A 23363-nucleotide genomic window follows, 5' to 3' on the forward strand; every position below is an offset into this window, starting at 1 on the left:
ATGTGAATTTGCATTATTGAGGGATTTTCATGCAATTTACATAATATATGAGTGTGTAAACTCAATATCTACAGTGCTGTCTCTCTATATGCACAGCTTTTGTGACGGTTGCATTCAAAATCAATTTGTTTACATTTTGACAAAGTAATAAAGAAAATTATTTTCTTGGTAACTAATTTTTCTTGTTTTTAATTTTCTTAATTTTATTTTTTCTGTCTCATATTATATTTAAAATAACACGGGAAATTCCAGAACATTAAAAAAATGATAATTTATTAAAAGAAAAAAACCGTTGGGAATTTCAAAAAAAGTTGTGCATATTCAGAGAGAGAACTGTCAAAAAAAGTACCCAAACTGTACATATAGAGAGACAGCACTGTACAGTAGAGTCTCGCTATAGGCCATCGTTCTATAGTCCACAATTTATCGACCGTTGATTTCAAAACACTGATTGTAAGTTAGGTTATGTTTTTTAGTATGCGACATGCATAATTATTTTAATATTTTTGGCAAATTTAATTAAGTGGTTGTGATAATTGTGATCCACAATGAGGAGAGCAAGGACAAGTACCACAATCGCAAAGAAAGTGGAAGCCGTCGAGCAATTTCAATACTAAAAATCGTTGATAATTTTAAAAAATTACATGGACTATATAGTGCGACCCAAGTGTCAAATTTGAAACCAAATATGGACTATAGCGAGACTCTACTGTATATGCACATGAATAAAAAATCATTGCATTTCAAAAAGTTTGTCGCCCGAATTTCTGTCTAATTCGGCTGACATTTCGGTCCCATATGCCCGAATTTGAGAGAGCAAAATTCCGCAAAAATTCCAATGGAAAACTTGCGTCCAAATGGCTAAATTCGCTGGAATTTGACGCTAAAATTCCACTAAGTTTTCCTATGGAATTTAAAGCCGGAAATTCCATGGAAATCATAGTGCTCCATGGAATTTACTAGTACGACATGCTGGAATTCCAGCGTTAAATTCCGCGGAAGATTTATATGGAAACTCACACGTGAAACGTCCGCGGGATAAGCTGGAAAAAACATATGGAAATTTCCACTATCTTTCCATAGTGTTTTATATGGATTTTTCCACTAGTTTTCTGAAATGTCAAACAAATAAAATGGTGTTGCGACAACTTTTAGAATTTGTTCCCAAACCTTCCGCAAACATTTCTAGTGATTCATGTGGCAATTATAATATAATTAATTATGCGATGCTGCGTTTCGTGTAGATAATAATGAAGTGATTACATTAAATAGGTCGCCAACCTAAAATAATGCTGTTTTTATGTTAATTAATATATATTTTAGGAAAAAAAAATTTTTTTAATAAAATATTTTTCTATAAAATTCAGAAGTAAAATCATGAGGTGCATGTGACAGCTTCATTTTTTCTCCATTTTATTTTGGTGGAAAAATCCACATAAATTCCACGAGCATTTCCATGGATGTATTCTATAGAAAAAATCCAGCATAAATCCATTAAATTTTCCTTGGAACCTATTATGGAAAATTCCTATGGAATTTTTTAAGGAAAAATAGTGGAAAATTCCAAGGAATTTTTCGCTTGTTATTCCTATTCCGCTTTCTTTTGCAATGGGGAGAGTCTATTGTGACTTGAAATTAACTTTGAGTGATTGAACTGCCCCACTCTCCCTTAATTTTCACTGTGCACAGAGCACAGTTTCCAGCCTCCCGCTACTCCGATGTAGAAAATAATATTACATTGTAAATAAAATACATTATTATCGTCTGACACAAAAAATACCTAAATATTTCTTGTAATTTAATTTATCCGATGAGAAATTGGAGTAATCGAACTAAAAAAAAATTCTTACATTATAATTTAAACAATTTCTATTTTTAATAATGGGAAAAAATAATTTTTTACACCATCGCATTTACATATTATACGCGGCTAGGTGGAAAAAAGTTGGCGCTGTCGTACTTTCGTTAAGTTTTGTCCCGGCTTCATACATAACCTCACTTCGACGCGTGTGTAATCATGCAATGTTTATTTTGATTTTATGTCCAAATTGTGCTCTTTTCCTTTGATTTTCTCGCGCACCGTGCTGGGTAAATTCATGAGTACCTTCACGCAAGTGTTCAATCCCATCTCCGGACAGATGGAGTGGGAGGTTCGTAGTTCCGACTACGATTTTTACCAGGAAGTGGCCAGGAGTGACTATGGGGACATGCTGCATGACACTGAGCGCAATGTGAAGTACTATGAAGCCCTCAGGAAGGCCATAGCCGGACTGCATAGTCGTGGTATCAAAGCCAATGTCCTGGACATTGGAACAGGAACAGGGCTCCTGTCGATGATGGCCGTGGCTTCGGGAGCAGACTCCGTGGTGGCTTGTGAGGCTTTCAGACCCATGGCAGACTGTGCTGAGCGGATCATCGCTAAGAATGGAATGGGTGAGAAGATTAAGTTAATTAAATTGAGATCGACTGAGATCAAAATTGGTCGGGATATGGAATCGAGGGCGAATATTCTCGTGACGGAGGTCTTTGACACGGAACTCATTGGGGAGGGTGCTATAGATATCTTTAGGCATGCCCATCGAAATCTCCTTGAAGAGAATGCCACGGTTATTCCGCATTTTGCCAGGATTTATGCTCAAGTTGTTGAGAGTCCTTTAGTTGCGGCTTTCAATAAACCCAAATTGCTGGCCAATTTGGATGGGGAGATCTTGCTAAAGACTCCCAGTGAGATTGTTGATTGTCCTGGATCGACATCTCTGCACGAAGTTCAGCTGAATCAGCTGCCAAGAGAGTCTTTCAAAAGTCTCTCTGAGCCTCATGTGGTCTTCTCCTTTGACCTCAGTGGGAAGACTGAATTGGAGAATAACAGAAGGAGGGCAGTGGAGACAAGGTCTAAAGAGACTGGGACTGCTCAAGCTGTTTTTATGTGGTGGGATTTGCAAATGGACGTTGAGGGGGAGATTCTCCTAAGTTGTGCTCCCTATTGGGCTCATCCGGATTTTGAGCAGCTCAAGATGCGGGCTTCTGCCCGAAGACCCCTGCCCAATGTCATCCCCTGGCGGGATCATTGGATGCAAGCCCTTTACTACCTCCCACAAGACGTGAATCTCCAAAAAGATCAACCATTCTCCCTCGTGGCCTACCACGATGCCCTGTCTCTTTGGTTTGACATAACCACAAACATTCCGGAAGGCCGAACCCTGTCTCCACCCTTCTGCACCTGTGGCTTCCATGTGGCATGCTCAAGGACTCGAATTGGCCAATTAAATGATCACCTGAGGAACAAAAAGTACCTCAGGATGCTCGAAGGCATCCCCTCAACAGCCACAGTTCTCTCCATCGGCGATGGGAGTCTCCTGGGCCTAGCCACAGCAAAAATCGCCCAAAGAGTCTACTATCTCAATTTTAATTACTTCTCCGAGAAGGTCACGAAGCTCTATGTGACCTCAAATGGGCTGGAAAATGTCACAATTGTGAACAATGTTGAGGATATTGAGAAGCATCTGAAGGAAGTGACTCATGTAGTCGCTGAACCGCACTTCAACACTTCCATTCTGCCCTGGGATAATCTGTTCTTCTTCAAATTCATCAGAACGCGACTGAATGATCTGCCCAAGGAAGTCGCAGTGTCCCCAGTGAAGTGTGACATCGAGGCAGTTCCTGTTGAATTTCTGGATCTGCACAAGATCAGGAAGCCACTCAGGAATGTCGAAGGGTTCAACATTGAGGTAAGTTTCATTTTTTTTGTTCTGAACCCGAGAAAAAAAGTTATGTCCGCTTTTTAGAAACATTCTGTAGGGGAGACCGGGGCAGTAGGCATGAAATGTTTCGTGAAAAAAATATAATTTTGGAAATTATATTTTTATTAAGATTTTTCTAGGTTTTTAATTTGTTTTTAATCCTACACTGCTGGCAATAATCATAGCTCCACTTTTTCATACTGGAAAAACTTTGAAAAAAAATGTTGGAAAAAATAAAAAAAAATCATTTGAAGGTATTTTCAAACAGATATGGAAAATTGCCATTTGAATTTCATATCGTTAGAACTGTGAGTACTGTGATAGAATCTTTATCAAAATGGCGATTTTCGGGTGGCAATAATTATAGCTCCACTCAATAAATTTGGCTACAGGGTATTTATTTTCAATCAATGAAGGTATATATCTCTTAAGGCCTCTACACATTGGGAGCAATTTTCGTCAAAAATCTTATTTTTGACAGAATTTTGACGTTTCTACCTACAACAGTGCGGACGATTTCGTTCAAAAGAGCAATTTTTGATGAAAACTACTTACAATGTGTAGTCACCTTTAGTAATTTAATTAATAACTTTGTTAACCTAATTAGAATCATTTTTATAAAGTTTTTCATGAATTTTGCTGAAATTTTGTAAGAAAAATGTTTAATGAACAAAAATAAGGGATTAATTAAGGTCTTGAAAGGGATGGAAATTGACAACCAAAAAATTTCCATAAAAATGACAAGATCCTATCACCTTCCATCCGAATTTGTCCATATAGCCGACATATATGCATTTTAAACCACTCCCAGGGCTAAAAATCTTCTTCTGTTAGAGGCAAAAGTGTGCAATTTTCAGTGTTACAGTCGAAAAAAATAAGTTTTGTACCGAAATTTGATGTTAAACAATGCTGATTGCTTTGCCTCATCATGTCCTGTTGATTCTGCCCCAAAACAGAATTCGAAGTGACTAAGGTGGTCTTCAGAATACCAAGAATGATTCTGAGTGGAGCTATAATTATTGCCACCCGAAAATCGCCATTTTGATAAAGATTCTATCACAGTACTCACAGTTCAAATGGTATGAAATTCAAATGGCATTTTTCCATATCGGTTTGAAAATACCTTCAAATGATTTCTTATTTTTCTTCTCTCAGCATAATCGCATCTGGATTCTTGAGATGAGCGTCAACTATTAATTTTCGAATGTTCTCAATCATTTTCCAGTCAAAAATAAATTTTTTTAACAAGATTTTCACAAAAAAAATCAGCTGGGATGACATGGTAACTTATTTTCCATACTATCGACTGTCCATTTTGGGAAATTTTAATGACAGCTGCACTTCCTGTAACTAATTTATCAAGAGTCACATTCTTTTAAGAATGTCACTAATGGCCCAGCAATGCGTAAAAAGTCGATAGTCAAACCGATTCGATAGTGTCGAAAAGATAGCACATTCCACCCCTGATAAAATTCTCTTGAAACGATAACAAAGATAAAGCGTCAAAAGCTCACGTGGGACTTAATTTATATCAAACAAATGGGAAATCTTTTCGTCAAAACGCTTTACGTACCGGTTCCACGGTTTGCCATATTTTGCCTTAAAACCGAAAGCTTTACTTGTACTGCTCGAATTCTACAGTTGAGAGAAGGAGCAGTATAGGGGAAAGTACTCTCCCTTCGAACGTTCATGCCTTCGAATAATGTGAATTTACTTTTATTATTTCGATTATTCCTATGAGATTTACTAATTTCTATTAAATATTAGTTGTCTTATTGTTGATAATTCCGTGATAATTTAGTGTAAATCTCTTACGAAAAACAAAAGAAATTCACATAATACTGTCTCCTAGATCCTCGTTTTTTCAGCCCACAAAATATCCGCCTCTCGGGGATTATTTTTTGCAAAATATCTTCGCGTTTCGGACGAACACAGATGGTATCACGCTGCTTGTCAGTTCGTTCGGCCGTTACAACACATAGAAGTCTACTAGATTGCTCGAAAATGTATTGTGCAATTCTTAAATATGTTTTAGAAGTTACCTAGGTAGACATTTCGTCCATATACGAAAATACCGTTGAATCGGTTAAATCATTCCTGGTTTTCAAGGGCAAAGGTTAAAAAGGCTCTAGAGAGCGTATTTCTCATCCGAAATCGGTTCAAATCTAATTTTTAACCAAAAATCAATTATATTACTTCTAAGCTATTTTAGACGATCCCTTGATTGATTTATAAATCGGTTCAAAACATTTGTGAGTCGGTAAATGGTAAATGATGAGAAAATATTTTTAAGATATAGAGGATTTCTTATTCATGAATTCGAGCATGTTGTAAAGCATATGACTCCCTGAATGCGTACCCTTCTTTTTCTGTACCGCCTAGTGACAACTAGATTATCTGGTTACCTAGATTCCCTCTCTATGAGGGAGGTTCTGCTGGGGTTCAGGGATATCTAGTGTCTAGGGCAGGGCAAGACCTTTTTATCGCACTATTCATCTAAAAGTAGGGAAAAGTGCCCATGCTTAATACCATTGGAAGCTTCGTAATGACTAAATTTTCTATGTTTTACAATATATATGTGACTCATCGCAACCATATTTTAAAACCTATGGGAAATAAGTGGCCAGTTTTTATAATATATTGCGGAGTCACGTTTATTGAGAAATATAGGAAAAAATTAGTCATTACGAAGCTTCCAATGGTACCAAGCATGGGCATTTTCCCCTATAACTCCCTGCTCTGTGAGAAACATAGCTCTCTACGGGAAATTCAAAGACATTTTAATTCTGAGCTTGGCTAATTAGTTTCTGCCTTTCCTGTCATACTTGTACTTAAGCAGTACGGATATTAATGTGTAAGGTTCCCGTCTTAAATATTAGATAGATAGATTAGATAGATTTATTGTCATCATATCATATTTATTGTTTTTCCTCAGTATTTGGGAGATATTTTAATTTTATAGATTGATGATTTTGGTATATATTTTTGTGGACGTTTTTGGTTTTAAAGGTTTTTCTACACAGGATACTGGTCAAAATAGGCCTAAAGGCCTAAGACCTTGGTAAGGGGGGACAGGTAAGGGGGGAAACAAAAAAAAAACTTGTACTTAAGGTTTTTCTTTTTAATATTTTTTATTAAATATTTTTGCCACGCAATTGTAAAAGAGTTGAACCCTATTTTTTGTGCATAAAAAAATAAAATAAAAATAGAACGTAATTTTCTCGCTTAATGGTGTACAATAAATTACAATCAAGTTTCTTTCGACAAATTCCAAGAAAGTTTTTAGAAAATTTTATTCGACTTCAACAATAAAAAAATTTAAAAAAAAAATCAATAATTTTTTTATTTTAAATTTTGAAATATTTTAAAAAATGTTTATTTTCAGACTCTCAAAGAAAAAAAAATACTAATTCTACTAAACTAATTCTGTCAACATAAAGTTTCTATGTTAATATGTACCTGCATTATTCCTTTTAGATTTTTTTTTTGTTTATTAACAATGAATAAAAAAGAAAGTTATTCTTGATACTTCTAGAAAATCTTGCAATTTTGTAAAAAAGTAAATTTAAAAAATATAAAATCCTAAAAAATATATTTTTAACTTAAACAAATTGCCCCGCCTTCCCCTATTTTAATTTTATTGAAAAATCTTTTTTACAAAGAATTATCCCCAATCTCATTCCATTCTCCAGGAATTCGACAAAATGCTAGAGAAAGCCTCTGCATTGGCTGATTCGAAATTCGAAGCTCATCCTTTATGGGAGTATCCATGTCTAGCCCTAGCAGATCCTCTGAAGATCTTTACGATAGATATCGATAGTTTTCCAGACTCTTCCAGCACATTCTCAAGCAGATCCTCTTTCAAATTGTGAGTAGTTTTTTTTTTTAATAAGGGATTATTGAGAATCAGAGTCTGATTCAGGGTTTATTTTCAGCTCTGGGCGATGCAATGGAATAGCTTTCTGGGTGGTATGGCACCTGGACAGGTCGGGAAGTGAGAAATCACAAGTTGGAACTGGTCCAAGGGAAGCCGTAGAACCGGGAAAATTCATCAAATGGGATAGTTTTACGAAACAGGGCGTGTTCTTTGTTGTGGAGCCGATTCCGGTGGAAGCAGGAGAGCAGTATTCCCTGGAAGTGACTTTCAACAGTACAACAGGACCTGTTGAATGCAAATTGTCAAAGAGTCCCTGAGGAAAGGGTGTGTTTATTGATTAAACAAAATGTTAGAAAAATTAATAAATTCCGAGTTTGATCGATGTGGAAGGATTTTTTTAGAGAATTCTGGGATTCTTAGAGGATTTTTTAGGGAATGGCGTCGAAAAGTGTGGTGATTTCGGAGAAACCTGTGAAGCATATTGGATTGAGTGACTGGCAGGCCAGGCTCAATGAGTCCAGGGCTGTGGCCACGGCTAGGAGGAACGATGCCTTTGAAGTTCGCTATGCAGCCAGGAATCTCAGGAATGAGACAGATATCCAGGCCAAGTGGGATTGCTATCACAATACCAAGCGTCTGGAAGACAGGGTAGTAGAAGTGAATCAGTGGCGAGAGAGTCTGGAGGAGTGTCTCAGTCGGGTGATTCGTGAAATTGAGATTCTAAAAGCGGAAAAGGCTCAAACTGAACGAGAACTCGAAGCTCTGGCCACGCCTCTAATTGTAGTCTCTGAGTGTCTCTCCACTCGGGATTCCCGTCGAGAGATCGAAATGACCTACGATGAGGCAGAGAAGGAACTGAAGCTGGAACTGGCTCTGGTGGAGAAGAATCAAATTATGCTGAGGGATCAGTGTCAGGCTGCCTGGGAGAAGCTAAATGCCCTCGAAGATGTAAGATTTCAGCTGAATCTTGAGATTTGCAACAAGAAGGAAGCCGAAGTTATTGATACTGAACAAATGAATCTCAATAAATTCTCCTCGAATACCACTTTCAAGAGCAATCCCCAGAGGATTCCTAAAGAGTAAGGTTTAAGGTTTATTTTTTCTAGCAGCGGGATTTTCCTGACCAAAGGTTTCTCTTGAAGGTCGTGCACGCATGAGGGATGGTTGTCCAATACGAAGAATGTGAAAAATCTGGCTGAGAATGAGTTGAAAGACACGTACGCCCTGAGGGAATCTCTATTTGTCTGCCGGGAGAAGACAAGGAATGAATTGCACGCTCACCAAGATCAAGTGGATCATACAATTCGCAAGAGGATTTTTGAGACCCAAAGGGCACGCAATGAGCTCAAGTGGCAGGTGTTAAAGACAGAAGAGGAGATGAATCAGTGTCTGGCAGAGATTGAAGCCCTGGAAAAAGCCATTGAGGACAAGAAGGAAGTACTGAAGTTGGCAGAAAGTCGACAGGAAAATCGTTTTGCGAGATCTGGGTTCGAATTGTGCCGAGATGATCCATTTCATGGGCTCTGTGATGAGATCACCCAACTCAGAGACACCCTAAATACCCTCACGAGTCAGCTGAATGTGACAAAAGGGAACTACAGTGTTCTGGAGGATCAGCATTGTCGCTTGACTAGGGATCTTGAGAACAAAGAGCATTCTCTGATGGTTGAGGTAAGGACTCTCGATCAACGGGAGCGATTGAAAAGTTGGCAAGGGAAGGAGTGCAAATCTCAGACTGGGAGGAATATTCAGCTGACCAGAATGGAGCAGGAAATCCCCCGAAGCAGCTACTCCTAAAACCGTTAAATCTGGAATTTGAAATATCCCTTCGTCAAGTCGAATCGAAATAAATTTTCGAACATGTCGATAAACTTATCGCTTCGTTATTCTTTGATGTGCATGCTCTTCCTGGAGAAACTTTAGCATTTAAATTGCATTTTTTCCACAAAAATCTCTATTTTCTCCCCTTGAAGGGCCAGATTGAAATCTCTAATTTGCCCTTGATTGATTTCCATTCTGCAATTTTGTGAAAAAATACCTAAATTGTGGGATAAAAAAAAATCTGTCACCTCAAACTGTCATTCAGATTATTCGGACTTTATGGACCCGAAAGTGAGTCCGATAGCCGTAAAAAGCAAAAGGGAAGATTTTTGATGAGATTTGTGGTGAGAGAAGGAACATTTCCAGCATCAATTGTGTGTGATAAAGTGTACAGAGCCATTAGCCAGGTGATTGAGTGTACAGCGAGATAAACAAGAGGGTGATTACTTTTGCAAAAAAGGCCATCAGTCGTCAAAGATTTTCACAATGGCGAATCCCACAACCGGTGTTGGTAAGTCAATTATTTTCCTATTTTTTCCCCATTTAACCACCATTTGAGCCTCCAATCCTCCTCTCAGTACACCCAGGAGGCATTGGGCTAGCGGAGCGGTGCAAAATTGAAGGATATTGGGGCTATTTGGGGGTAAAAATCGTGACTGGCGTATTTTCATTGACCACCCCACCCCCAGACTCCATAATGTCAAATGCAGTCCTTCTGAAAAACACAATTTTCCCCCTTTTCCTGGCCAAATCCCCATCCAAGGGCTCTTTTGTTTGCTCAAAAGATCCCCAAGGCATCAATTTACCGTGTAAAATTACCCCAATGACCAAAATCTACGCAAAAAATGCGAAAAAAGTGACGAAATCTGAGGGCAAATTTTTAGGTTAGGATTGAATAGTCGTGTCTGCAGCAGAAACGCTTTCCCATGCTCCAAATTTCCCGGAAAACAATCTAACCATTCCCCTGTGTTCCCTTTTAGTGGTGCCACGGAACTTTCGCCTCCTGGAGGAACTGGAGCAGGGTCAGAAAGGCGTGGGCGACGGAACGATTTCCTGGGGCTTAGAAAATGATGATGATATGACTCTCACCCACTGGACGGGAATGATCATTGGACCGCCCAGAGTAAGTACACTCTACCCTTCTCAGCCCTCCCCAAAATCCTAAACAAAATTCTTCCATTGCAGACACCATACGAGAATAGGATATACTCATTAAAAATTGAATGTGGCGAAGGATATCCAGATGACCCGCCAGTGCTTAAATTCTTATCTAAAATTAATATCAATTGTATCAATCAAAGTACAGGAGTGGTAAGTTGTCAATCCTTTTCTCATTCTATTTTCAAAAGAAGAAACTCTTACAATTGATCAAAGCCAGGGGACTTTGAGGGCGGGATTTTGGGTACGGAAATGGTCAGGGAAGTTAGTCATCCGCAAGAGCGATGGCCCTTTTTGATAGTGTTCAATACTGTTGAGTATCTCTGAAGCATGCGAAGCTTCAATGCACAAAGTCCAAAGGGGTACGTCATTATAAAAGTTAATGACCGAAATAATTGCAAAGAAGCAAAATAATTGCATATTTCTAGATTGGCAATTAAAATGAAACAAATATATTACGTATTTGAAAAAGACTGTCCTAGCGAGAAAAATGCCAGATTTTAGAAATTGGAATCAATTTCAATTTGGTATTTTTCCCAAAATTCTAAAATTGGAAATTTAAAAATTTGAATCAGTTCGGAAAAGTGAAATAAATAAATTCTAATAAAAATAAAGTTTCTAAGTTTTTTCCGAATACAGTAGACTCTCTCTCAATCGGGAATATGGGGCAAAATGCCATCCGGTTTAGCGATAGATTTAAGCGTCAAAGCCTTTGTAAATTCCACAAAAAACGCTCAATTATAAAGAATCACGGTAAAATAGGAAGAACTACAGCGAATTTGAGCGAATTAGCTTCATAATTAAACGTGAAAATTCTCAACAACATTTGTCGCCCGATTGAGAAAGAGCCGATTGAGTGAGAGTCTACTGTATGTTCGAAAATTTTCAACAAATTGGAGACAACACACTAGTTATCAGTTTCAGTTCTTAAATCGTTTTTAAATAAAGGAGAATGGGCAAAACGGTCCAACGTTTCGCCAGGAATATGACTTATACCATTGAATATGTATTGGTAAAATATAACAACTTTTGTTCTGGAACCAAGTCCCAAAACTATGTAGCAAAAGCAGAAGAGTGTAAAACTTTTTTAAGAAATGGATTGAATTGAATTATTAAATAACCTAGAGCTCCTAGATCAAACCATATCCCTATTTCTTCACTATTAAATAGGATACAATTAGGTAATTTGTGACCATTTACAATTGGGGACACTTGAGATTTTCTCACTGTTTCAGATGAGCAAAGAGTAAACAAAGACCGCAAAATAGAAGAGAAAGACGTTTAACAAGAAAAGGAACAGATATCTTCCTTTTTAATCTAGATTTTCAGATTTTTCTCATAAATCTTTGTTTATCCTTGAAATTCATGATAAGAATTCCAGACAAAGACATGTCTCCTGTGGAAAAATATTCGCCTTGGCAAAATAGTTAAGGTCTCTGAAGATCGTGCGGTCCTAAAAGATACCGTTATCCGAAAACTGAATAATAAATTCAGAGTAAAAATATTCTCATTTAGGGCAGAATCATTTTCATTGCAATTCTTACGCAAATTCTCGTTTACCGTATTACCTTATCTCATACTCGGTGGCACTAGGTGAAAATAATTCAAGAAAATTGAAGAAATAAAACAAAAATATGATAAACGGTGAGCAAAAAAAAATTTAAATTAAATTGGTCAGAATTTAAGAATCTAATTAAAATTTTAAATAAAACCACCTTTGGAATGGATAAGAGCCCTGTGTTGATCATTAAACAACTCGCACGCTTGTCCATATGTGAGATTCTGGAATGTCAGCTCATTCAGTTTTGTTGGAACTTCCAGTATCTCTTACTGAAATTTTTATATGCGGACTTACTACTTGTTATATTATGATGAGCTATCATCATAATATAACAAATTTTCCTTTTTATGGTTCTTCGAAATCCTATTTTAACAAAAAAAAAAAGAAGATTTGTGCGACTAGGGTAAGATGGGGTAATTCGGAATCATGTCTTTGGAATTTTGAAATTTTCTTACTGTAGAATGTCAAAGAGAAAAAGAAAATCACGAAGTACTCTCTAATGTACTTCCATGTCGTTTTTCCTTTTGCCATTTAAAACTGTGACGAAATCTCAAAATTCCAAATTACACGTGATTCCAAATTACCCCATCTTACCCTAGGCCATCAGAATGAATAGGTCATAAATAGCGGCAAGCATAATCATCCATATAATAAAAAAATGATGATCCTTGACTTCCAGTGGTCACTCAAATGTACAAATTATCATATGACATTTCTCTCGAACCCGAGACCTCACTGTCATAGATACAGCTTTACCGATTGATTCACTGAGGCTCTTTCAGAACCATTAGGGATGATTCAACGGGATTTTCGTAGACCAAAGCGTATCGCGGCCAATATCTCGGTAACAAGCCAGCTCTGTTCTCCTATCCGAACTCTTCCAAGACATGTTACATGGCAGGCAACAAAAGTACATAATACCATCAGTAAAAGGCTTTACTTGGACCGAGCGGCGGAAAATATGAATTTCCCGCGCAATAAAAGACTTTACAAATACATTCCACTTTGTCAACAATAAATTTTCTTAATTTCGCAAGGACTTTTTAGCTTGGATATCGGTAATTCTTAAGTCTGAGATATAAACCAATATATACAAAATTCTCCTAGTTCTGTCTCTGGGAAAAGACTAAACCAGCTCCCTTATGCCCTGGACATACTTTACGACTTAAGCCGAGAGACGATTTAGTGGAAAATGATGGAAATGTTGTTTAACCATTATTTCTAATATATTTACGCTCAGCCATATCTAGGCTAATCCTGAGGTCTATCAAGGCTCTTAGGGTCTTGACAGACTTGAGGATAAGCCGAGAGGCGGCTAAGCGTAATTTTTTTCGAAATAATGGTTAAACCACATTTCTATCATTTTTCACTAAGCGTCTCTCGGCTTAAGTCCCAAGTGTGTCAAGGGCCTTATTCTCCTTTGACATTTTGAAATTAAAACTGTTTATCAGACTGTATAAATCAGCTTTTAAAAGTCCAATTAAAGATTTTACGTTAACTAATGATTTATCTTAGAATTGAGGGATCAGTCAGAAATATTAACATAATTTCACTAATAAATCAAAAGAAATGTTTCTCTTTAATCGAAACATGAAATCAAAACAAACATGAAAGGTGTACCGGATCCATAAAATTTAAGTTCTGAGACGATAATTGTAATATTTTCTAAATTGAGAAAAAGGGAAAATCTAAGGCAAAATGTAGTAAATCGAAAATAATAAAACTTTGTTACACTTAATAGGTAAATTTCATGAAATTTGTCAATGATTAAAGTTTTTAAGGGATTCGAACAAGGAATATGAAAAAGTTGGCAAATTTTGTCTCCAGTTTGTCTTTTCTGCCTGTTTTAAGCAGTAAAGCGACTCCTCTTGCCAAAAACAGCTTTGAAAGATGACTAATAGCATTTTTCTCGTTAGATAAAAATAATCTTCAGAAAAGTTGTATGGTGATAAATTTCTTAGAAGAATATGTTGATTGCAAGTCCGTTTTGTAACATTTGGTTTTGAAAAATAAAAAAAAAATCCAAAAATAAGATTACAAACATTCGGTAATAGAGCTGATAGTCATTTACACTTTCAGTTCAAGAAATTCATTTAGATTTCTACGAATTTTTTTTCTGACTTTTTAAAAAAGCAAAGCAAAATTTTAGATAACCGTAGGAAAAATTTCATTTCTGGAACTCTGGTGATCCAATCGTCTTTAAAGGGTTAAAATTTTCTTCCGAGCAATGAATGAAATGTTTATTATTTTGTTTTATGATTCGTTATGCTAAAATTTCCACTTTCCGCTGTAGATATTTTCAGAAATACAATTGAAATCTGAAAAATGTTTTGAATATTTAATAATCTAGCAGGAATATTTAAAAAAATCTTTTACGTTAAATTTTTTTTTTCTCTAATTTTCTTTATTAGCTCATATTTTTTTGTTATTTATTTAAATTTTTGTTGATAAATATTTTTCTATCATTAGAAGAAGTTCTTATAATTTGGGATAGTTTCTAATTTTGAACATTTTGAGGGTAGAATTCGACACTTAATATAAATTGATTAAAATTATGACATTTTCTTTCAATATTTGATGAATAATGGCTCGGAAAGGCCAGGGAAAGCGTGAATCCGTGTGTTCTTAGAGTACCGAAGTCAACTCACTTGAATGAACGATATGGAAAGTTTAGGGGCTCCTATAGTGACATTCTACGATTCTTCCTCATAAATTTGTATTTTATGGGAAAACTCGAGGGGTCTATCATTCATAAAAATAAAATACCTAAACCATTAGGAGGAAAGTGGGATATCTTTTAATTCGAACACCTTTGAAAATGGGCTTTTCTTTCATATTTTTAAATGGATTTGGACGATAGGGTAATTTTGAATCATGTATAATTTGGAACTTTGGGATTTCCTATCAGTTTTAGATGAGAAAAGAAAAAATGCGAAAGTACTTCGTGGTTTTCTTTTTCTCTTTAACCATATGAAACAGTAAAGAAATCTCAAAATTTCAAAATAGACATGATTCCAAATTACCCCATCTTACCCTACTACGATAGAATTTATGTCCCCAAAACAATAAAAAAATAGGAGAAATAAACCGAATTTAAAACGTACCCTAAAGTGCAGGTGCCCATATTTGATTCTCTATAACTAATTTGCCTTTCAGGTTGATCATAGACTAGTTCCAATGCTGGCCAGATGGAATCGAGAATACACGATCAAAACAATGCTACAGGAAATCCGTAGGATTATGACAATGAAAGAGAATTTAAAGTTGGCACAACCACCAGAGGGCAGTTGTTTTTAGTGCTCTCCTGCATAAAAAAAGTGAAAAGAAAAAAAAACCGTGAGAAAAAAAAGAAAAATTAAATCTTTTGTGTTTTTTGTCTTTTTTTTCCTTCACGAAAAACACGAAAAGAAGAAAAATGAAGAAAAATAAGACGTAAAGAAATTTCACCACGGCTAAAAAAAACTATTAGATTATCCCCATTTTAATTTAGAGTTTTTTTCTTTTGCTGTGTTTTATATTTTTTGTTTCTATTTTTTTGAGAGAATAATGTTGGTAAAAAAATAGTGCATGACTGAGAATGTTGAAGGAAGATGTTGAATAAAAGGATTTTCTTTTTTTATAAATAAATTTTTTTCAAATACTTCAACGGAGTCAAGGCTTAAAACTAAAGAAATTGCGCGGGAAATTAAAAAAAAGAAACCATGAAAAAGATTATGGAGAAATTGTAGAGAGAAAAATAAGAAAAAAATGTTAAGTTATTATTTTTTTATAAATACAACAGCGAGAATTGTGTATGTATAAAAAATGAATTAGATTGTAATTCACGGTGAACTAGAGACGAAGAAAAAAATTCTCATTTTATTTGAAAGAAAATGAGGATTTTTTTAAAAAAAATAAAATGTAAAACACAATCTCTAAAAAAGAATAAACTTTAAGAGACAATTGATGAAAAAATAAGAAAAAAAACTGAAAAAAATAAACAATATTTAATCGCTCTATAATATTCTCTAAAAAAACAAGATTTATGATATAAAATGAAAGCAAAGATAAAATGTGAAGTTAGTAACACGGATATTGGTCAATTTTTTCTCCTAGTTTTTTTTTTTTGATCTATCTCACCCCAAAACTCAAAACGGTAGATTTTTTGCGAGATTTGTAGAGATTTCTTTTTAAAATTTTCTTTTAGACAATTTCCAGTAAATTCTCATAAATCCATCATTCTAATTGCCTATAGTAAAAAAAAATCAGTTTTCGTTTAAGATAAATTAAAAAAAAATAATAAAAGAATCCAATGAAAAGAAAATTTAGCTTCAATTATGTAATTTAAAAAAGAAATGAGATAAAATGAAAGATTTTAATTTTGAAAGAGAGAGAGAAAGAAAACCTCTTGAACAATATAGTTTAAAATGATTTAACAAAAAAGTAAAATTTGAAAAAAAAGATAAAGTGGAGAAATGTAAGCTAAGAAAAAAAACCAAGATGATAAAACACCTTAAAATGTAATAAAAAAAATCAGCTTTTATCTTGATATAATGCATATGAAATAAATTAATTTTAAATTTGACACATTCGCACATTTTTAAATAATTTATTCATCCTTAATAGATAATTGCAATCTACACTTTGAAATACATTGCTGATTTTTTTCTCTCTCAATGAATACCCCCTTTTTTTGTTATCGCCGGCAACGAAGCTGCAACACGGATTACGGCCATTCCTTCAAACTGAATTTTTCTCGGACTCCTTCCTCGTCAATTTTAAAGTATTTTTTTCACATAATTTCTTCCTTCTTCAAATTAAATTAAAAGTTGAACAAAACAACAGATTGGTTTGATAATTTCTCTAATTGAGTGGCTGAACAGCATTCAAAAATGTTTTCTTTTCCATCTCTCGCGTGGTTTTACAATGGCTGTGCTATTTTTTTTCTCTTTTCTTTATTTATTTATTTACTTGTCGTACTTCTTGGGTTGGTAGACAACCTTTCGTGACTTGAGGACTGACCATTTGTGCCTCTTGATGTAGTAGGCTAAGACACCTAGAAGTGTAAACATACCCACCGCCTTGATGAGCATCCTCTTGCGCTCATCATGCTCCGGTTCTGAGCACCACTTCAAGAACGTCGACACGTCTTTTGCAAATTGACTGGCAGTTGGTGGTGTCCCATCCTCATACTCCAATACCTTTTACCACAAAAACAAAGTTAACTTTACTGAAATAAGTTCAATGATTCTTGGAATATTCAATGCTTCGGAGAACGAGCTATTCACTTTTTTATTTTACCTTTCTGATTCAAGAAGACAAAGTGTCTTGGATTAAAAATAAGTGGTGTAGTGTACAGGATAATAAGTATACTTCATGGCTAAAATAAGTGACAAATCCTGTAACGCTCTGACAAAATGCCATATGACAGATTGCATTCGAATCCCAGGAGAACTTTTTCGAAAATGTGATTCTTTAGCTGTGACATTGTCATTATCTACTCCCGTGGCATTGTCAGAAGTCACATGTTTAAGATTTCTGGCTATACAAATCGCAATGGATTTGATCAAACAAATCAACCAAGACGGACTGTAATTGAGTAATATCATTAAGTAAAGAGATATCGTAAAAAGAATCAATTATTTGCATTTTCGAACTCATGTGATATAGGGGATATAGGAAAAAATAGATAGGCATTGTCAGTTTCAAACTGTCACACGTGAGTTCGAAAACTGACAATGCCTATCGTTTTTTTTTTAGTTGGGATTCTTTATAATTTCTTTTGTCAATCACATCTTCGAAAATACAATTAATTGATTTTTTGGGGAAATCTCTTGTGGTATTATACAAATACAGTCTGTCTTGGTTGATTTGTTTAATAAAATTTACCCTGAATAGCCAGAAATCTCAAATGTGAGTTCTGGCCCTTCTGACAATATCACGGCTACAGAATCACAATTTCGAAAAACCTCTGCCAGGATTCAAACGTAATTTGTCTTATGGCATTGCTAGAGTGTTACAAATTCCTCTATAGATAAGCTTATACGGGCTTCAGACCTAAGGCTTAGCTATCTCGCTTAACTCCTCTAATTCCTCATCATGATTTTCAGGAAATTGTTGTTTAAGATTGAATTGAAACTTGAACCTAGTCTATATATTATTGAGCTGATTTTTTTTTAGCTTAACTCGATTGTATGAGTTGGCTTAAACGGTCAGTGAACCAGGGTTTCTGCCGTTTACCTGGGGAGGCCGGTAATGGTAAGTCGGCGGCAGACGCAACTCATGCACATATTTGGGAGATAAATAAATAAATAAATAATTTTAGCTATCGCAAGTTACAGAATCTCTTTTGCTATCACTTCAGTGAAGCGTTCACCAATTTTGACAGGTGATCACTTCACAGTGTTACAGAATCCCCCCCCCCCCTAGGTCACGATAGAGCGAAGGGAAAGTGGAACCCATCGTTGCAAAGCTTTCAACCTCATCTACAACAAACTAAAAATTCATCGAAATTAAAAATGGAAGTTCCGAGGTAAGTATTCGACATAGAACTTTTGAAAACAATTTTTTAGCGCCTTTATTATCGATGGTCGCATAAAACCGGTGTTTTTGAAAGAGTTATAGTATTTTTAAAGAGAACTTTCCAAAATACTAAACAAAATAAAATTCTGATAATATAAAACCGGAGCTAGACCCATTTTAAGATTCATTTTTGACCACTTCTAACTCGGGTGGTTTAGATGAGAATCCAAAATTTGATGGTGTTCCTAAGTGGCGAAAGGATAAACGGTGGATGAATCTGATACCACCATCTGATGTTATTTATTCGATATATTACATTTGCCGAAAACGGATGTTCGTTTAAATCGGTTTTTTGGGGACTTTAATATTCAGCATCTATAAATTTGAAAACTTTTAATCAATACAAAGTTTGAAAATGCCCTAAGTCTTAATCGATTTCTTCTGGTTATAAGCTTCCGGTTATGAAATGAGCTGATAAATTAATTGGAATATATACTGTAAAAATGAGCATTGAAACTTAGAAAAAGAAATAATAAGTCAAAAAAGAAGAAGTGGAAAGAAAAGCATGATGTGAATTTTAATTTTGTCTAATTTAATTTGTAATGCCTTAAGCACACATTTTAGATCAGGAAAATTTCATGAAGTCAAAATTCACATTCCTTTCTAGCTTTTCATATGTCTAACCTACTCTTTCGTACTCTTCTTCTTCTTCTTCTGAACATCACACTAAATTACAGTAGACTCTCGCTCAATCGGCTCTTTTTAAATCGGGCGAAAAATGTTGTTGACAATTTTCACATTTAATTATGAAGCTAATTTGCTCAAATTCGCTGTAGTTCTTCATATTTTATTGTGATTCTTTATATTTGAGCGCTTTTTGTGGAATTTACAAAGGCTTTGACGTCCAAATCTATCGATAACCGGATAATATTTCGCCCCAAATGCCCATTTGAGAGAGAGTCTACTGTAAATTTACTTCAGTCCAATTTTGAGACCGAAAGAGTGGGATGGACATATGCAAATCTTTTAAGAAAGGGACATGATTTTGATTTTATGAAATTGCACCGGGTTAAAAGGTGTGCCATAAATAAAAATGACATAAATAAAATGTCCTAATTTATATAATTTCAAAATGTCTAATTGGCCTCTAATTTCAGATGTAATGAAAAAACTCTTAATATTCTCTGGCACACCTTTTACATCAGGAAAATGTCATGAACTCAAAATTTACGATCCTTTCTTTCTGAAACACTTTGGATATATGCTTTTACCATTCTTTCGCGCTCTTCTTCTCCTTTTGAACGTTACAGCAAATTTAATTTAGTTCAATCCAATTTTGAATGTAGAAGAGAGGAATAAACATATGCTAATGGCTCCGGCACACCTTTTAGATCAGGAAAATTTCATGAAGTCGAAATTCAAATCCCTTTCTTTCTCACATGTTTTGCATTATGACTATCTCATTCTTCGGCATACCAAATTCGATTGAGCTAAATTGAATTTGGTGTGATGTTTAAAAGAAGAAGAAGAGTTTGAGAGAATGAGATAGATATATGCAAAGCATGTGAGAAAGAAAGAGATTCGAATTTCGACTTCATTAAATTTTCCTGATCTAAAAGGTATGTCGGAGCCATAAACGTTTAAGAAAGAAAGCGAAGTGAATTTTGATTTTATGAAATCTTCCTGGCAAATCTAAAAGGTGTAGATCAGGAAAATTTCATAAAGTCGAAATTCGAATCTCTTTCTTTCTCAAAAGATTTGCCTAAGTCTGTTCCACTCTTTCGGTCTCAAAATTGGACTGAACTAAAATAAATTTGATGTGATGTATAAAAGAAGACGAATAGTGCGAAATAAGATAGAAAGCACGAATTTATAAATGTTGAATTTCTTTAGTTTTATTTCATTTTGAATCTGTTCGTGATGATCCTATAAACACGTTACCGTTACTATAAAATCTTCACGGGCTTTAAAAAGATTAAAAGAACTTTCAAATGGCTCATCGTGAAGGAAATACCGGATAACGATATTGAATTTTTAATAGTCATAAAAAATCCAATAATAAGCCAGGCTTTAAAAATAAAGAAGAATTCTCCAAAACGTCGATACTTTTTGAATTTTCTTTTTATTACGAAATGTTGTATCTTTTACTTTGAAAATTTGTCTTAAAAAATATCTATATATATTTTTTTTATAAAACTAAAGATGCTCATCATAGAGTATTATTCAGCTATATTAAATCTCAAAATTGAGACACATATTTAGACTTGTTGTAGAACATTTAAAAATGCTAATAATTTACTTTCGAAACCTAATACAGGATTCAAACTTAGTGTGCTGGAGCTGGACAGCCCTACGGCTTAATCCGATAAACGACTTAACATAATTATAATCAAAATAATGATTAGACTACTTTCCCATTAATTTCCCACTAAGCCGTATCTCGGCTTAAGCCGTAAGTCTGTTCAGGGCATAAAGCTTATGTGCTTAAGCCGAGAGACGGCTTAGCGTAATTATGATCAGAATAATAATTAGACTACGTTCTCATTAATTTCTTACTAAGGCTTCTCTAGGCTTAAGCCGTAGGTCTGTCTAGAACATTAGGCATATGGTTCAAGTGCTAAAATCTTTTAGCAGTCAAGATTATTTGGAAAAATTTAATAAAGGGTTGGATTATTAAGGAAAAATTATCTATTATATTCGGTAACAGCAATAAAATTGGTTTCTGGAGAGATACGGGAACTGCGTCTACCTTTAATTAGAAATCTCTTATGCCCAACGCACAATAACTTTTGTTTGAAAATATGTTTTCAAAATTTCCTATGAGAGTGAGCAAGATGACTATATCTATGTCTCACTCACTCTCATAGAAATGTCAAAAACATGTTTACAAAACAAAACTTATTGTACGCTGGGCATTATCCACAGTTTCTAAAAGGCCCATCAAAATAAAATTGTAAAGACATCTATAAAATAAATATGTCCAAAAATCTAGCACAATCTCAGAAGCATTGAATATCCCTAGAATCCCAGAACAACTGCCTTACTTCATTGTAGAGCGCCTGAGCCATAGAGATGGCACCTCCGGGGAAGTATGGATTGTAGTGCTGTCCCTCGCGCAGCACCACTCCTGCCGGTGCATCCACGTAACCCGTGAGTAGGGCAAAGATGTAATCCTCGCCACCTTTGCGACCCAGCACGATGTAGCTCAAGTCCGGAGGGAAGGCTCCGTTATTGGCAGCACGAGCGGCTTCCTCGTTCGCATAGGGATTGGGGAAGTAATCGGAGAGCTTCCCAGGTCGCATATAGTACTCCCCATTCTCATCGGGACCATCTCGCACTTGAGTCTCTTCAGCCTCAGCCTTAGCTTCGGCTTCCGTGTGGGAGACTCCCACAAGATTGCGGTAGGCAATGTACCGCATTGAGTGGCATGCGGCACAAACTTGCTTGTAAACTTCGTAGCCACGACGAATACTACTCCCGGACATGCGACACTTTAGCATGGAACGATCGAAATAGCCGGAAAAAAATAATTGGCACTTACCTTGCATGATCGAGCGAAGAGATGACACCATTGTGGCTCCATGGTAACTTGGGGGCATGCACTACTGCATCAGATGCCTCCACAGATTGTTCTAGGGCATATACCAGGGCACTAGCACCTCCAGCGAGCATTCCCATGGTGGCCAGCCACTGCGAAAAGAATTCAAAGGGAATAAGTGAGGTTATGTTGCATGTTCACCCGGGAGGGCATCAAATCCTTCCCAAATTTCTGTATTTTGGAATCAATTCTCATGAATACTTACTCTCTTTTGAGTCTTGCTCCATGTCCTGGTGGTGGAAAAGTGGTTGACCTGCAGAAAGAAGAGACAATTAACTCTAAAGTTCAATTGCAGACTTGTTACATAATAATGAGCAGTCATCCACGGACACTTCGATTTTCACAATTTTTCTGGGTATTTTGGAAACTTCCTGAACAAATCTCTTCGGGAATTGAATAATTACAGAAAATACTAGTAAATCTAGTGGTTTTTGTTTAGAATTTCATGCAAAAAATCAACATTTTTGGCAATGTTCTGAGGTCAGTGACAGCACTTTTTCAGAGGCACTTTTCTCAGTGAAATCCCAGAGTTTTCTTCAATTTTTCCACAAAATCTATCACTACAGTCACTAAAGTATAGGATTATGTGAGAAATACCTGCTGAAAGACAGCCCGATTGCTCGATTTGAACAATTGAACTCCACAAAATCTTCCTATGGTAGCCGCCATTGTCGCACACGAAGACCGAGCTGTGATGTAAGGGGGAGAAAAATTGACACATGTAGCCGATAGTGCAGGGGAAGGTCAGTAAATCTCTGGGATATACCTGTTGTTCAGGTGACTGCCTCCTAGGAAAACACTTTTCACTGTTTTTACACGCTTTTTGAGGTTTTTCCTGTGGGAAAACTCCCAAACTCCATCAATTTTTTGCACACACCGAAAAATTCGAAAATGAGTCGATAAGTTTTGTGCGAAAGATTACGATAATTTTTCGAAGAGGGGTTTTATATGGATTTTCTTGAAAAATTTGATACAGTTTGTTAAAAATTGATAAAATAATGCCAATTCGGAGAAGTTTGGGAAATTTTCTGTAGAGTAAATTTATGAAAAAGTCAAAACATTTTTTTGAAATGTTCGAAAAGCGCCATCGAAAGCTGACGTCACCGT

At 35.7% G+C, this 23363-nt stretch overlaps 4 protein-coding genes across 4 annotated transcripts; 3 read left to right on the forward strand and 1 right to left on the reverse strand.

Moving 5' to 3' along the window:
- The first annotated feature begins 1960 nt into the window (after nt 1-1960).
- LOC129802540 (protein arginine N-methyltransferase 7) lies at nt 1961-7999 on the forward strand. The gene is made up of 3 exons (XM_055848450.1): nt 1961-3728; nt 7433-7608; nt 7676-7999. Exons 1-3 carry the CDS (start codon nt 2040-2042, stop codon nt 7932-7934), a joined length of 2124 nt encoding a protein of 707 aa, XP_055704425.1. The 5' UTR covers nt 1961-2039; the 3' UTR covers nt 7935-7999.
- On the forward strand, nt 7949-9488 carry LOC129802560 (tektin-2). Its single transcript, XM_055848486.1, has 2 exons — nt 7949-8696; nt 8760-9488. The coding sequence occupies exons 1-2, from the start codon at nt 8053-8055 to the stop codon at nt 9412-9414; spliced, it is 1299 nt and encodes a 432-aa protein (XP_055704461.1). The 5' UTR covers nt 7949-8052; the 3' UTR covers nt 9415-9488.
- LOC129802566 (ubiquitin-conjugating enzyme E2 variant 1) lies at nt 9483-16721 on the forward strand. Its single transcript, XM_055848494.1, has 4 exons — nt 9483-9949; nt 10419-10561; nt 10624-10749; nt 15314-16721. The coding sequence occupies exons 1-4, from the start codon at nt 9925-9927 to the stop codon at nt 15452-15454; spliced, it is 435 nt and encodes a 144-aa protein (XP_055704469.1). The 5' UTR covers nt 9483-9924; the 3' UTR covers nt 15455-16721.
- Nucleotides 16722-16729: 8 nt separating this feature from the next.
- On the reverse strand, nt 16730-23363 carry LOC129802561 (cytochrome c1, heme protein, mitochondrial). Its single transcript, XM_055848487.1, has 6 exons — nt 23023-23363; nt 22854-22945; nt 22462-22509; nt 22200-22348; nt 21703-22129; nt 16730-17337 (listed from the first exon to the last, which is right to left on the reverse strand). Exons 2-6 carry the CDS (start codon nt 22923-22925, stop codon nt 17104-17106), a joined length of 930 nt encoding a protein of 309 aa, XP_055704462.1. The 5' UTR covers nt 22926-22945; nt 23023-23363; the 3' UTR covers nt 16730-17103.

This window comes from Phlebotomus papatasi, chromosome 2, assembly GCF_024763615.1.
Source record: "Phlebotomus papatasi isolate M1 chromosome 2, Ppap_2.1, whole genome shotgun sequence".
Classification (NCBI taxonomy): Eukaryota; Metazoa; Arthropoda; class Insecta; order Diptera; family Psychodidae; genus Phlebotomus; species Phlebotomus papatasi.